Here is a 17,223-nt window from a genome sequence, read left to right as displayed (position 1 = left end):
AGACATTCTCTTTTGATTAGCAGCTTCATTATTTACGTAATTTGCATAGTATGGATAAACATAAATATTAAATTTAATTTAATGAAAGTAAATACATAAAATTGCTTATTAATAAAATTCATCTTTGAACTTTATCGACACGTGTCGATAATGAAAAATAGAATAATTCAACAAATGCCGATACGCAAGATCTGTTTTTCTTTTTATGTAACATAAAATTTTTAATGTAATTTTTCTTACACGTACGTATCTTATATATACACCCAAATACGAAAGAGAAGAAGGTTCTTCAATAAGTGAGACAAGTATAGTTTTCAGAATGTTATTATCAGCACATGGAAGTTTTGTATTCATCTCACAAAGTAAAGATTAGATGAAATATCAACAATTGTAAATCAGGGAAGACGGCCTCGCACGCGATTCGCGGAAGCACAACCGCTGACTTTTATGTGTGTGTATGTGTGTGTGTATGATGCGGCCGTCTCTAAAATAAAAGTAAATTATTTTTGTTATAATACAATATATATCGATAATAATACAGATAATAACGGTATCTATTATTACAGTATCGTGTAAAATATCACAACATTAATATCTGCCGAGCGAGTGAAATGATAGGTCTCCGATTAATGATTTCTGCGAATCGTAGTTTTCGGCAAACGAGAGCGGGATACGAATTTTTCGCACATCTCCATTCTATTTGCGGCCGCGTAATCATCGTCGCAATAATCTTCGTGTCACCAAAATGGCAATATCAAAAGAAAGATGCCTTACCTATGCTCCTTGTCTTAACGTAATGACGTACAAAAATGAGGAATATAGTGTCTCTCACTCAGGAGGGAAATTCGCACGCGAAATCCCTCTTGGCGAGAGAAACTCCGATCGATAAATTAACTAACGTCAATCGGCGAGTGCAATGCGCACGGAGAAACCATAAACCCCTAGTATTGCGCGTATCTTATAAATAAGAGGCTCTATACGGCATATATCGAATGAAAAAGTAGCGCGTCCATAAGGAAGCTTGCGGATCAACTCGGATTTTAACTCGCAATCATTATGATTGAATATGAATAATGCAGCTACTACTAGTGGTGGAATCAATTTTTATTGTAAAAATGAGTGACTCTATACCTTAAATTAACGAATTGATAATTTCAATCATATCATTACGTCTACAAAAAAATATGAGATATATTAATTGACAAAAAAAAAAAAAGAAAATAAAATAATAAAGTATAAATTTATAATAAAGATATATATTGATAATAGAGAAAAATTATATTGTGTCCTTTCATTCATATTTTTAACAATAAAAAAGTTTGTTATTTTATAAAATATACGAGATTAAAGTAGATTCCATCATAGCAGTAGAAAATTGGAAGTCACCTTTGCGATGCAACTCGCGAGTGACATGATATAGTCATGATTGTATAAAATTGAAAGTGATATCGAACGGCACTCGGATATTATTTATAAGAAGAAACGTACACACGTAAAAAGAAAGAAGAGAAAACGCAGCAGCGGGAAGGAACGTATCGATCTATCTATAAGAAAAACAGCAACATTACAGCAACATTACAGCGTGTAATGGCTGCTCATTTTATCAAACATGTGATTTAAAATCGGATACACGAATCTATTGCCGGATAACCCGACAAATATCATTGCATCTACAGTCTCTCCGAGACTGGTGCAATTAACGGGAATTTGAAAATTCTCGGGAAGAAGTCGCTCGCTACCCGTTCAAGTTCAAAATCGGTACCGAGAAACCGTACCGATCAATAACTTCGGAGCATTCCGAAGAAAACGTTTGTGCATACAACTTCACCTTTGCATTATTCTCTCTCTCACTCTCTCTTTCTATCTCTGCGATAGACTGCAAGGACTGAAACGCTCGGATTAATTTGCGAAACGGACTTCGCGGACGCTGGAAGTATTTACTTGTCTGCCAAACCAATCAGACACACACTTTTCATAATGACCCTTTCTTTTTCGTAAGACAAAGTCGCCGAAAAGGGACATACATAACATACACGCATGCAGACATACATACATACACACACAACACACGTGTTTTTTCATACTTTTTGATACATCAGCACAATATACAGTAGCACTTATAGATTATTCGGGTACGGAGAGAATGCATGTATACAACACCAGCGATTTAGCTACATAACAGTTACTACAATTATATATACAGATTATATATATTCTACCGGGTAGAGCCGGTTACGCGCCAATCGAAAAATTCAACGGGCCTTTGGAAAAGGTTCGACGAAACGGAGATCTACATTCTTCGTCGAGCAATAATAATAAAATAATGTACATAAAATATATTCAGTCGGGAAACATTTACATCACACAGAAAAATGTCTCCAAGTTTATACTTCCACCAAAAGAAAATCGTTTAGAGTTTAGAAACCTAGAATCCACAAACTACTCAGGAAGGATAACATTGTGTCCTATTTTCTCAAAACAAAAATATTTGAGAGCAATATATCATATACAGAGATTGTAAATCTATACTTTTGTAGTTTCACAAATATATATACATTGCATAGTATCTAACAAATTATAAATTTACATTATTCTCTTTGACTAATTCGTTTATTTCAATTCACACTTAGCTTCATCTTTTTGCTCATCACTCGAATACTGTTTTAATTAATTAATTACACGCAATAATTTCGTCAATGAAAAAAGAGCGCAGCAAAAAAATCAAAAAAGATATACATACTATAAAACATAAAAATACATACTATATGTTATAAAGCAAAAATAAATTTTTAATACACAGAAATTGTAAAATTTGAATTCTCGAAAGAAACATCAATAAAACCAACCGGACATTCTTCGTTTGGCTAATATTGTTGAAAATTGCTGTTGAGAATACTTTTACACATAAAAATGTAATCATACGATACAGATAATATCTCTCAATTTAATATTTCTTTATCTCTCTAGTTTTATATCGCACACGTTACACATGTGACGAGATATCGTTGTCGTACAGCTATAGACAGATAAATAAAGTTGGCGCTTAAGTTTTACCTATAGATGTGTGTTATTGCCCATTGCAAAGTTTCGTCGGACCTTGACCATGTTTAGCCTGTTATTTCTTTTTTTTATAACTATAGTCTTTTATTACACTTATCTCCCTCTCAGTTAAATTTTATTGACTAACGCTCCTGTCAAGTGTGAAGCATGCTTGACGAGGATCATTGTGCATCGTTTTAAAAGGAAGAAAATATGTATATGTATTTGTCTTTGAGTTAGTTAGTTTCGAAAACGCGTGTCTATTTCGCTCGTTTATTACAAACAGCCATCGTCTTTAACTGCTTCGCACGCATGACTGATGTTACGGATCGTTCGTTGCAGGCGATGTGCGTGCAAGTTTTGTTCATCATATGGAATTCTGGATAATTCTTGTATAAATGTTTTTCTTTCGAACTGACTGAATATTGAAACGCATGTATGTAACGATATCTCGTAAGTTGCCGATTATCATTTACGTTTCGCGCAATTTACGTGCGCATCACAAGATGATTAGTTAATGTCGGTTCTGCGAATCTATATAATGAAATTTAGTAAAACGATCGCCGCTACAGAGGGATATCAATTCAATTCGTGAAAATTCGTTGGTTTATTTTTTTCTTTTGTAATAATTTTAAACGATCTTTTAAAAGAATAATCCGGCAATAATAACGTTTGGCTGTTTCTTCCGAGTCGATGATTTCCTATCCGTCGTCAACATTGTCGTCTTCTCCCTTATAACTACCGCGGCTCGTAGGCCTCGTAAACGAGCTCCGGCACCAGGGCCAACGAGAATGTAGCGCTGGTTTGTCTTGGGTATTGCCGTCTCGTGGTCATGGCTTCGTGTTACCTGTTGTTCTCTTCCATCACTACCTGCTTGAACACGCCGGCAGGCATTTGGCTCTTCACCTCGTGACTGCCAAGTGCAGCCGTTCCATCTTTCGCGATAAATAGTTGAAGACCAGTTGCTGTAAAACGTAATTTTTTTTTATTTAATTGCAACATTTAGAAGTAGAAGAAAAATACGAGAAATTTTCGTTCTGTCTTTTATAAGTATTATTCTTTGGCCGATTTATGTAGTGACATGACAGAAAAATATGACAAAGAGAATGCGTACTCTCGGAACTTTCAAGATCCGTCTGCTCCAGATTCGTTGCTTTAAGCAGCTCGTCGATGAGAGAGTCAGGATTCGGCCTGGTAACTTCAACTCTACAGAGGATGGGATTACCAGTACCGTCCTCCGCTTTTTTCCTACGTTCCAATGCGGCCTTAGCACGGTCCAGGGATCCAGTTTCGCTGAGACCCGAACCACCGGAAGGATTTCTGCGAATAATTATCACGATTATCCCAACAAATTATCATCACATTTTCTCTTCGCGACATCTTTTTTCATATCAAGTCGCGAGCACTTTGGCATAGAAAGCAGAAATAAAAACCAACATTCGGTGAAATCAGAAAGCTACGCGAGAGGCTGTACAAATCTGAAAGGGAAACACACGGTTCTTAACTATTAATTTTACTTTCCTCTCGTTGCTCGCAAGGATCATAAAAAATTGATTTCTACATTCAGGAAAAAGTTTGCATCTCCGCTATAACAAAATTAATGTGTTCCTTTGCGATTCTACCGGGTAACAATGAGTAAAAGTAAGCTATAATTATATACTTATTACACGCTTAATGAAATAACCCATTAAATCTCTTGTGCGAAGGCAAAGTTTGAATGATCGTTCCTTTCTTCTTCGTCGAGGGCCTAATTTTAATTTGACGAATAAATTTGTTTAGAATATACATAACACAAATAGTAAAATATATTTCTAAGATATAAAATTTCAATCTAACGCGTTTCTTCAATTTTGTTCTGATTTCTACTAGTAATGTATTGTACAATTATATTTACACAGGCAATAAATATAAAATGTCAAAGACACGATTAGTAAATAAACGTGCGTAGTTTAAACATATCTTAAAATTACAAAGTATTGATACGAGATGATAGATTCCATGCCAATGTGCTCGGATCCGTCTGATTAAAGAGGTGAATGTTCGCCGAGTGTGCATATCATATACATAACGTGCTCATTCGATAAGGTCGAATGAGAAACATCACGGTACAACATCAGTGTCCGATAAACATACAAAAAGATAAATGCGTCTTTGTCGAGTGAGGGGACAATCAAAGTCAATTTATATATAAGGGAGACAATTCACGTAGGTGACGGTCAGACAAGACAATTAAGTATACGCGGAAGTCGGAAGAAAGAACGTTAATTAAGTGAGATAAAAAGATTGTAGAAAGAAAGAAAGGAAGAGAGAGAGAGAGAGAGAGAGAGAGAGAGAGAGAGAATTATCATAAAAGCATTAAGTGCTAACTCGATATAATAAGAGAACGAGATAAAAGTAATAAAATTATTTTCTTAGCGAAAAGAGAAAAAGAAGATTATCGATCTGCTATAGAAAAAGCTCTCCGAAGATAAAAGCAAAAGCACACAACGATTGTCAAATTAATCTCTAATTAATTTAATCGATTATAATTTAAATGTGTATGTGTAATGCATAATTTAAAATAATTCATAAATATATACATATATTAAGGGGCAAGAACTATTTCGATGAACGGAGTAATTACTTGCTACAATTTCTTAATTTGCAATATTAAATATCTCTATAATTGGAAACGTAAAAAAATATAAAAATATTTTCTTAATTTTTATTGAGAAACAATTTTAGTTTCTAGTTTCTAGATTTTTGAAAATAAAATTCAAATGTGCTGGATATGTTCTATTTTTTTTTGCTTTTTTACAGGATAAAAATTAGCTTAAAGAAAGTTTGCTTCCAAATTAATTTCAAAAATTCTATCATCGGAATTATTTAGCACAAATGGAAATAAACAACACAATGGAAACAATCTACATAAATGTGAGGTATGTCCGAATGAATTCACAATAAATATTATATTATTCCTGTGAAATACGAAGTTGGAAGGATGCGTGTGTGATGCATCATTAGAGTATCATTGAACTAGTTTTTATGGAAGAATTACGCGTTCCATGTGCGACAAGCATGAGTCTCGTGCGTGCGTCTCTAACATGCGACAAGTCATGCAGACAGAAGTTCCTCGAAATCTTACGGTAACGAGCAAGAAGTTCGCAGACTTGTTGTAAAACATTAATACAAATAATCGTCCCTACCGAACCATGTTAGGCCCGGCAGAACCGATATCTCTTCAAGGAAAGCGTAAGCACATTTTAACAATGGGCTCCGTTGACGTAAGGTTTTCATCGTTAAACGATGCCAACTACTTCCTCCTCCACAAAATGTAAATCATCTCGTTTTAAACGCGGAGAAATTAGATTTCGTTCATTAGAGCTCGCCCGCAGCAAGCGTGGAGAGCACTTAAGCCTCATTAAGATCCGTCCGTTCTCGGAAATTCCGACTGGTCAGTTCAAGGCTCATTTCATCACACTTTCATTCCGACGCGCGATTAAAACAAATAGTCCTGCTTCGGTTTCTTTCACGCGAAATATTTTACACGATAATCCAGCAGAAGACAAAAAACTCGCTCATTACGTTTTTATAGACAGTCCACAATACGAATGTTTTAAAGTTACAACTACAACACTTACATGTGCGAAACTGGAGAAAGTAAATGCTATAAATTATTCAAGAGATCTCTGGTGTTTTTCTTCACAGATATTTCATTTCAATATTTCTTATTAAAATAAATAAATATACATATATGTTAATAATTTGGTAACAGTTGGCCCAATTTTAATCAAGCACATTTAAATGTTGATCATGCTAGACTTAACACTATCACATTTCCATATAATAAACTACAATATCTAATATAATGTGTTTCTTCAGATAATATGCTTCATCTCTACCCTCAATATTGTTTATTAAAATAAATGAATATACATATATACTAATAATTTGATAATAATTGGCCCGATTTTAATCAAACACATTTAAATGATAGACTCAATGCCATCAGTTTCATAGTTTCATAGTAAACATACAATATGTAAACTATAATTTGAAGGTAGTTTTATCATCTTGCGGGAAGAGGAAGTAAAAATTATCTTTACTTACATCAATCATTAAGATTAAACAATATAAGCGGGGATGGATGCTAAGCATTGTTTATACGACGAGAGTGAGAGCTTTTATATTTTTGCAATAGGAGATGAAAAGCGAAATATATATTTATGTGCATGAGGGGAAGGTATACGTAAGACGAAAGCATGGACTGACGGTGGGGTAATGCTGTTTCGATGCTGCGAGCTCGGTGGAGCGACTTCCGGTACCCCTAATGAGGACTCCTCAGAGTCCGCTGGACTGGTGGCGACCGTAGCCAGCTTGCCCCCCGCCCCGTCCAGCAACTTCCGGTGACCTCCGCCAATACCCCTGCAAGGATTCACAAAGCCATCCAAACTGGAAGCATAGCCGCCGCGTGCGCCTTTTTTCAGCACTTCTTTATTTTCATGCGCATAGACAATCATTCCTTAACTAAATGATCGATAACGAGATTGAAAACAGAGATTTATTGTTTTTGATTTCAATTATAAATTATGTAATATTTTACATTCACTTGCTAAAACATATATTATATGTTTGCTTTGTTTAGCTTCGTAATAACTTGAAAAGAATTATCGTATATGAAATTTATTTTTACAAAATATCTATTTATATTTTTATTTAGATTTAGATTCCATAATAGTTAAGGATTTTCTTGGATGGGTCTCATTTCAATTTCGAGAATGCGATAGTAGATAAGACAATAAGTCAATGATATTAAAAATTATTATAATAGAGAATTTTTATAAATATAATGGAAAGTTAAAATATAATGAAATATATAGAATTTAATTTATATTACATTTATTTATGAGAATAATAATGAATTTTTTTCAACGACACTCATCCTTTGATCTCACGTTCTTTGTCTATGCGCTAAATACGCTTTTACTTTGCCTTACTGCAATACTGATAATTTCCCTTATCTAAAGAACTGCTATGTAATATGTGGCATATATTTAGCTTACACCAAAGGCACAGGAATGATATATGCATTATTTTCATGGTTAATGAAATATGTGAGTCATTTTATTCATATGATAAAAATAGAATATAGAAAATAATAAGCGACATTAAATTCAAATTTGTCTAATAATTCATAAATTTTTATTGATTATTCATATGCTTAAAATTTAAATATATATTTTATATTCTTTTGTTACATGTTGAGCCATTTTATATATTTCTGATAAATATATTATAATTTCTGAATAAATTAAATCAATATATGATGTTATTAATTTTTCTTGCGATAGATTTAAGCAAAAATGATTGCAAGCATTTAATGATAACGCATCATTCAATTCTTTTCTATTGAATTATTATTATTTATTTTATCTCAAAAACACACACACACACACACTTACATATATATATATATATATATATATATATATATATACACACATTGCATTCTCTCCGAATAAAAGTAAATGAAATCAAACGAAATAAGAAGAAGATACCAAGAAAATAAATAAATAAGGAAGATAAATCAAGTGGCTGATAAAGTAGGGCTAATGAATGTAACTTGAATATGGAATACTTGTAACTTTCTCGACAGAAAATGTATTGCGCAGGAAAGAGAAACGCCGAAGGAATTGTTGCTTCGAGCATCTGCTAGTTCAGGACGAAATCACTAATTACTCTGGCATGCCGGACATACAATCATCGTTAATGATTTGTAAGTGAGCTGACCTCACCTTCAAATAAAGACGATTTAATGCAAGGGTAAGTTGCAACGTATTTTTAAGCATTGTCACAAACATTCACGGAAATCTCTCCTTTTTCTGAAATATCTCTTTGGTCGAGAAGATATTAAATTCGAGATAACGTCAGATACGGTTGAGGCGTGAAATCATCACGAGGATCTTAAAACGGGAATAGACAAAGACGCCGAGGGAACCAGAAGAAAGAGAAAAAGAGAGAAACAGAGACGCTACTAAGATTGTCTCTCAGAAAAAAATCGCGAAATTCTGACTGAAAACTCGCTGATAAATGAAACCTACCTGAGGGTTTGAGCTGTCATCGCAGGACGTAGCAAAGCTCTTTGATTGTCGGGCCTATGGAGAGGATCGGGAGAGGATACGGCTCTGGCTTGATCGACTAGTCGCAAAACCGGGCTTGTTTTGCCCTTCTCGATGCAATCGCAGGTTTTCGACATACCGAGCCAACCCGTAGCGCTGATTCTCGGCTGCGCGATCGGGAAGACGTTATTCTGTTGCTGGTCATTCTCTTTAGCGATCGAGCTCATCATCGCGTTACGTTCATTACGCGTGTCGAAGCCGCTTCTTTCGTAATTCTTACGCGAGTGTCGTGGCACATCGGGCATCCTGAAGATACCGGGCGCCACTAGGACATCTGCGTTTGCGTCATTGTCATTATCGTTTTGTCGCGAATTGCTCATATTGTTCAAGAAACCGTTTCCGATTACGCACAGCGATTGCTGCTGCTTTCCGTCCGAATAAACATTGTTCGCGGTAATGCAGGCCGTCGATGACACATTTTCCATATCTGTCAGACCGCTACGCGAGGAGAGAGGGCTCGACGTTGACCAGAATCGAGTTCTGAAGGTCACGTGCGATAAGGAAGATGGGTACGATGACAAGGGATTGATATAGGGGTCGGGTTGACAGTTCGTAGGGATTGGTTGTGCGGACGTGTTTTGGAAGGAGTTGGGGATTCGTGGTGCCCATACCGGCCAGGAGGGTGACCTATAAAGATCACAAACACAAATGTACAAGCATGCAAAAATCATAAACTCAGATACATAAAGATAGATAAAGAAAAAAGAAGACATACGTAAAGTAAAAAAAACATAGAGAGTCCAAAGTTTCGCAGTTAGAGTCAAGAGACTGAGAATGAGGAAGTTGCTTGAGGCTGGAGCAAAAACAGAAAATTTTCTTACATCATTGATTCGCTCTCTTATGTTAGTAATTTGTCAGACTATTCATATCATTAGATATGATTTCGACATGTTATTATTAATTTAAGCATAAAGTTAGTTATCGAAAAATGTGCTAACAAGCAAGTTTTATTAATCAGTTCGCATATAGAAAATTAATGTTATTAAAGAAATCAACAATAGGATATTTTGCTCGAATCAAGATAAGGATTGTAATATTCAAAGCAAGACACTGCGTGACGGTCATAATTCAAGTATCTTGTTAGTAAAACCAAATGTTATATATATTTTAAAGAAAAATCATTAGTTTGTGTTGTAATAAAATTATGAATAAAATATCTATCATTTGTTCAATCATTTGCAATGAACAGTCGTGTTTTTTTGTGCAGTATCTTAGGCCTTTTTGATTTTTAATTCATGCTTACGTTGTTGTTATTACACAAAAATAATGAAGCCAAATAATTTATAAGTATATTAGAAAGGAAAAATGTGCTGCCGTATCGATAATCTTTTTAAAATGTTTCGATTGTCAAATAAATTTCTACGCAGCGTCGTGTCTTAATTGAACATAATTAGATATGAAAAATGAAGAACTGAATTTGTTAATGAAAAGCTAGAACTCTGGACATCCTCTTTGATTACACTCAACATTTCTTTTTTCGATAGAATTTCTTCAAAATGTAAATCTTCTGAAATCCCTTTATTCAATGTATGCCGTATATAACACGAAGATATCAAAACTACTCGTAAGAGAATACGAGTGTTACTGAGACGCGCGATAAGACTTACCTAATGTGACCACTGTCACCGCTACTACTCTGTCTGCTGTGTTGGCTATGCGAGTTCAAAGAACCGTAGCCAGACCCTTTGCTAAGTTGGCTGGTGTTGCTGCTGTTGCGCGAGTGACCCGATTCCGTATGCGCTTCCACGAGAGCTTCTACCGGAATTGCCGAGGGTACGATCTCGCTGAGAGTCATCGGGTCGTACGTCTCCGTTCCGCTAAGAAGTTCTAAATCACATACGAATTTTTAAAGGATTTTTTCTTTGCTCTTTCTTACAAAATTCACATTTCAGAGATTTATATAATTTCTTTAGCGTTTTACAAAGCTATAAATGTGCTTCTGTATATATAAGTTAAAATTTTATAAACAATTTGCGTATAGATAATATAAAAAAGAAACGAGCAAAGTACCGGAGGTGAAGAGTGCGGGCCTCTTTTTGGGAAGACTACCAAAACCACTACTGGCGCTAGCTATACTTCCCGCCAGCGAGCCGGTAGACACGTAATCCTCCCGATTAGTACATCTCTCGGATGCTGTCACCTCGTCACCGGTAATGCCACCAGGTGCACCTTGCACCCCCCCGGGCACTGCTAGCTGCGTCTGCTTTAACGACGGGGAAGGGCTGGAAATATAATAATCGATCGATTAACCAAAAGAATTCTCGACGAACACAGCGAGAGAAATTTTCAATGAATGCGTGTAAAGCGTGGTTATCGTCATAGTAAAAATAACTAAAACAGAAACGTACAATTGCTTTCTCGAAAAAAAAATGCTAGAATTTTTATAAGTCATTTAGACATTAACTTGCTAGATTAGTGACTTAATTAAAAAAATATGTTTAGCTAAAGAGTTTAGATAAAGAGTTTTGTATAATTTAATTTATAAGAGTGGGAATAGAGATTGCAGATACATATATGTTGTAATAGATCTCTCTCTCTCTCTTCAAAGATCTTTAATCTCGAGGCATCAATCTTGGAGTAATATCTTGGAGTAATAGTAATAAAAATCTTAAACGATCCGCTGCTTCAGATAAACATAAATATATTGCGTCTTACACTTTAAACAAAATATCTCCGGAGAGCATGTTCATCTTGATAGCTACGCGCAACATGGAGTTATCCTGACGATGTCGCGCGTCGTAGCCCTCCAAAAGGCATCTTCTTCGGCAGAAGCCAGCTCCTGCGAATTCGGCCAGGTTCAGGTCGGTAAAACCCAATTTCTGGAAGGATCTACCTCCTTTCAATTCCTACGATATGAAAGAAATTAATAAAGAAGAATTTCATTTAATTATTTTTCCAAAAATAATTAAGGTAATAAAACAAGGTACTTCTGAATAAGAGTACCAATCTCTATTAGTTCTTGAAAAATATAAATTCAGATATTTTTTATTTAGATATTTTTTATAAATGCTTTAAATCGGTAGTTTTATATTCGCATTTGTTCGAATTAGCAAAAAGTATTACGAAATTATTCAAAGTTGACATTTGTCTCTCTGTATATAACGGTTCATTTTAATATAATTTTCATGTAAAACAACATACAAACAAATAAGATGATATTTTGTAGCACGTTGATTCTCTACACTGTTACATTTTGTGCGCACAAGAGAGCGGATAAAAAGTAAAATGTTCGCGAAAATAAAAAGTTGAGAACAATCCATTTCTTTCAGACTGTACTCCCAGCCCGGAGTCGCTCATCTATTCAGCTCAAACAGAAAGTAAGTTTGCTCTCACCTTTCTCACGGATATCCTTAAAATGCATGGATCGAGCACGCCTGTGGATGCATTGGCGCTCATCTTGCATAAAAACTCGAACTTCGCATTCCATCTTACTGTATGCTCCTGCACTTCCTCTCTGCAAAAATAAAAGACATTTCGGGTAAAACTTGAGATTAATATCTACGCATGCTACTTTGTAAACTGCGTCAGGCAATACTTTCACTATTGCTTAAAGTATATTAATTATTAAGAGGTACATTTATTCGATATCTTGGACTTTTAACTGCAAAAGGCGAATATAAATTAATTGATATTCTATTTCTCAATCATTTCATTAAAAAATATACAGTGCCACCTTGTTTTACAACAGTATTACTTATTAACAATTTCTTAATCTTCTTAAATATTAATATTAATATTTAAGTTTTAATATAAATAATTCGTTAATCCAAAGTCTCTAAAAATCCTTTTACATTTTAATGTATATCATCAAAATAAAAATTAAAAATTCTTCATATTTTTCTCTCTATTTTGCTAAAAAAGAATAAAGCGTCATTTATAAGGAAAAATAAATTACGCAATCGAATGAAAAGATCTATAGCTAAAAGCATTCTGTGGAACAACCCGTACTTGAGGGAAAATGCATTCTAGGATAACTCGTATACTTAAGAAAAATGTGCAAAATAACGTTCGCGAAAGCATAAAAGACTGAGGAGTCTGTGCTTCACTATTGACTAGGGTGGAAAAAATGGCACTTTGAAAATTTTTATCGTCGAAATAAAGGTATGCAAATTATATATCTCCAACAATTGCCCATCATTTTTAATAACGCTTTGCATTTCCCGAGGGTGCGTAGATGATCTTCCGTGTGACGATGAATTTCACGCAAAGTATGTATACACAGTATATGAAAGGAGAGAGAGAGAGAGAGAGAGAGAGAGAAGTAAAAAGAGAACTTCCTAGGAAGACGTATACCGTTTAATGCAAATGAAGGCAAATTGGCGCGCACGCATGATATCGCACGATCAGCATTTCTGCTAGTGTTAGCAACACGAGAACTCCTATGAATCATGATCCAAAATGATACTAGGTCCTTGACCGACATCCTATTAATGAAACATTGATTAATATCCAACGCATTTATTCAGGATAAGAGTACTTTCGGTGGCTCCCATACGTATTAAAATCTGATAAAGAATTGACGGTACATAAAATCGATAACAACCTAATCTAACAGTTCATCAACAAAGGGGACAGGTTGCTCGAATTTCGTCAACTAATGAAGTCGCTACAATTTGATTAGCAGAACATGTCAGGGGGCAAGCAAATTATTATTATTGATCTTAATTTAAAAATCGTATTTAAGAATCGTTTATAATTGACATTTTGTTGATTCGTAACATATGCATCTGATTGTGCATTCGATGATGTAGAAATTTAAATTGCATATAAATCACTGATATAAAAATAATTCTTAGGTATCATGATGCAAAGTTTATATATTACTGATTTAAATTTGAACGGCTCAGAGCATCCCATTATTCCTGACTCTACATAATAAATTAGTCAACGGATAGATAATGCGTATCTGCATAGTATGCACATATATATATGTAAATTATTAACAGTGCAACGTAATCAAAAAATGATAAAATAATCCGACGATAAATTGCACATTATAATTAATCACGTTGCTACAACCTACAAACATTATCATAACTATGCGTAGATAGCCACACATAGCGTAAAAGAACTACTGGAAAATTTTGCAAAATTTGCAACTGTGAAATTTATGATATGATTTACATATATTCAAATAAATATCGCTCTGCTATAACTTATCCTTTCTCCTCATCGAATATCATTCCATCTTATGGATATCTAAATGAGCGAATATAAGGTGATTGAAGTAGAGGTCGATATTGACTCATGGTGTACCGAATAATGCGTGATGACATGAGTATAAAATAAACCAACGTGCACAACGCCCACGTCCATTGCGCCCACGTAACCCTGAACAACTGCCTTATCGTAAATATCATTGCAACCTCTTCTTATCGTCACAAAAGGGTCGGAATATAAATAATTAATGTCAGTAGGTGGGGTAATCAGAAAGAAAGGAAGAAAGGAAACGAATATATGTATATCAGGTCAATGGAAAATGCAAATAATCTCAAATGAAATGAACGCGATGACAATTTGAAAAGAAAAAAATATTGTTTTTTTTCTCTCTAAACAGTCACTGTAACGAGGAGCTAAAAATATCCTTGTAACTAACGTCAATTAAGCGCTTTATAGATGCGCGTGTAACAGTATGTTTTAGTTTATAATATCAGGATTTTACATTGCAAATAATTTAAACAGAAATAAAAATACGCAGCATTATGTCCCTTTTTTTTTCTAGAATAAAGAAATATTGTATTGTATGATAGTACATGAAAAGTAAAATACGTAGTACAAAAAAAAATGTTTTAATAAAAAATAAAAAATATATTTAAAAAAAGAGAAAAATGCAAATTTTAAGGAATAATTAATAATGCTTCACATGATAAAGTTCGCTACAATTGAAATATTATCTGAATGTATGTCAATCAATATTAAACATTGATTGACAATTTTTATTGGGATAAAAAATTGATGATATATTTCAACACAGATTAATATTTCAAAATAAGACATGAAAGAGAAAAAGATATAGTTAAATGCTTGCTAATAAACATTAACTTAAAAGACAGTAACGCAAATAGAAAAGAGTAACCTTCATTTTTCACAATGTTAATCGAGTAATTCAACTTGAAGTAGTTGTATAAAAAAGAGTAACAGAATGACATATACGACATAGCGCGATGGCATATCTTGATAACAGCTGATAAAGAATTATGTGAACATAGAAACATATTGTTTGCACGTGCCAATGCTTGGTCTCGACTTTGCAACAAATGTTATACAAATTACATATATAATAGATTATGTAAGAAATACATGCATATAATATAAAATTATTTAACTAGATAAACATAAAAATACATGTACAAAAATGTAAAAGATGAAAAGAAAAAAGTTTTCTTTATTTCTTAAAATTATTAATTGTATTTTTATGAGTATTTATTTACAATATTCTTACGATTGCAATTTTCTTATCAGACATACAAGGTGTCCTATTGGATGTTCTTTTAGAAAACTAACTTAAAGACGATTTTTCTGAAAATTTTGAAGCATTAATAATTATAAGTAATTAAAAAGAAGTGCTTTTTATAAATTAAACTTGCAGAGTTAACAGGATTAACGAAATTATATTCTTTAATTAATTTCAGGAATTTACTTTAATAAAAGTTTAATTTGAAACCTGGTACAAAGGTATCTAATAAAAGAAACTAGAAACTTATAGGAAATTATGACTTCTTCAACATTTCGCTAAAAAAATTGTCTCGAATTAGCTAGAAACTATTATTAAAAAAACATCCAGTTTTAAAGTATCCTGTATATATATGATTGTTCAAAAATCTAGAAGCACAATTCATATTTAATCAAGTAAAAGTTATATTCAAATAAATAAAACTATATTTATGTAATGTAAATTGCTGTATGTAAAATATTCCAGGCTTAGATATTATTTTAAAAAACCAGGATCGATTTCTTTTTTTGCAACTTTTTAATTTTTCTGCTTAAATAATCTGACAATACCAAACTACAAATAACATTTGTATTAAAATCTTGACACAATTGAAACAATACGATCACTCCTTGACATTGAAATTATTATTCTTTTCGTTTAGCATTTCTCATTAAAAGGAAAGTGAAGAACAATGTCCAATACATCGTAGAAAGTTATAATGATCCTGAAAAATAAATGGTGCCGCCGCACAGGAAAACGACGAGATAGCCTGAATTAGGACAGTAGGTTATATGTATAAGAGAACCGGTTGCACGATATCAAACGTCATTACGAGATAATAGCGATACGCAAATCAGAATACGTTGCTTGAATTAAAAAGGAACGCGATTACACCGATTAAATATGATCAAAATCCATTTTGGACATGATAAAATTCCCGTAAAGGTAAAAAGGAGACGGAAATCGGTTTTACGATCCTTTTCGGAAACGCGGATTTGAGGAAAAATCATTCCTCGCAATAGCTATCATTCACGTAGAAAATCCGATCGAATTTATTTCGCTGGAAAGTCGACTTATCAATATACGCTTCGCATGTAATCCGGTTTAAGCCACGCTGATTTTTATCGTACTAACACGTGGCGCTCTACAGGGTGTTTTAAAACTGCCGATGCCCAGGAACCATCATAAATTGGAGCTTCCGAATTCGACAAATAAATATGGCGTGTCTCAGGACTATTAATCCGTTACTTTCATTTGTGGGATAGCAATTCATTAACGATTTCTAGGCGATATCGCGTTTATTTTATGTGCTTCGTGAAATTGGATTTTGAAACGACAGTTATTCACTCATTAATTGAACCCGCTGTGCAATTTTATTGCGTCTCCTTAAAATGCCTGTCTTGAATAATTCGCATTTGAATGAAATTGTCGCATTCTTGTGTAACACTCAGTCTCTCGCAAGACGCGAATCGTGCCCAAGAAGGAGAGACTCCGAGGTGAGCCATCGCGATCCTCGTCAACGGCATTCGTCACGAGGCGAGAACGTGACGAGATAGCGAGTCGCCGGATTGCAAAATAAGAAAATATTCAGCC

At 34.0% G+C, this 17,223-nt stretch overlaps 1 protein-coding gene across 6 annotated transcripts in view; it reads right to left on the bottom strand.

Moving 5' to 3' along the window:
- Window positions 1-308: 308 nt before the first annotated feature.
- Window positions 309-17,223, bottom strand: part of LOC145972488 (early estrogen-induced gene 1 protein) — a 66,903-nt gene continuing 49,988 nt past the window's right edge. For 4 of the 6 annotated variants that reach the window (XM_083101157.1, XM_083101158.1, XM_083101160.1 and 1 more), the window contains 8 exons: window positions 12,531-12,651; window positions 11,853-12,043; window positions 11,208-11,419; window positions 10,805-11,024; window positions 9,913-9,990; window positions 9,120-9,824; window positions 4,154-4,359; window positions 309-4,004 (listed from right to left, as the gene is read on the bottom strand). In XM_083101157.1, coding sequence (XP_082957283.1) covers window positions 3,883-4,004; window positions 4,154-4,359; window positions 9,120-9,824; window positions 9,913-9,990; window positions 10,805-11,024; window positions 11,208-11,419; window positions 11,853-12,043; window positions 12,531-12,651 — 1,855 coding nt within the window. In that variant the 3' untranslated portion in view covers window positions 309-3,882. Of the gene's footprint in view, window positions 4,005-4,153; window positions 4,360-7,290; window positions 7,444-9,119; window positions 9,825-9,912; window positions 9,991-10,804; window positions 11,025-11,207; window positions 11,420-11,852; window positions 12,044-12,530; window positions 12,652-17,223 lie in introns of all 6 variants that reach the window. The other 2 variants (XM_083101163.1, XM_083101159.1) reach the window with 2 other exon arrangements.

This window comes from Camponotus vicinus, unplaced genomic scaffold, assembly GCF_025532165.1.
Source record: "Camponotus vicinus isolate PSW18456_S1 unplaced genomic scaffold, iyCamVici1.0 SCAF_5, whole genome shotgun sequence".
Lineage (NCBI taxonomy): Eukaryota > Metazoa > Arthropoda > Insecta > Hymenoptera > Formicidae > Camponotus > Camponotus vicinus.
This window is presented reverse-complemented; position numbering and strand designations above follow the sequence as displayed.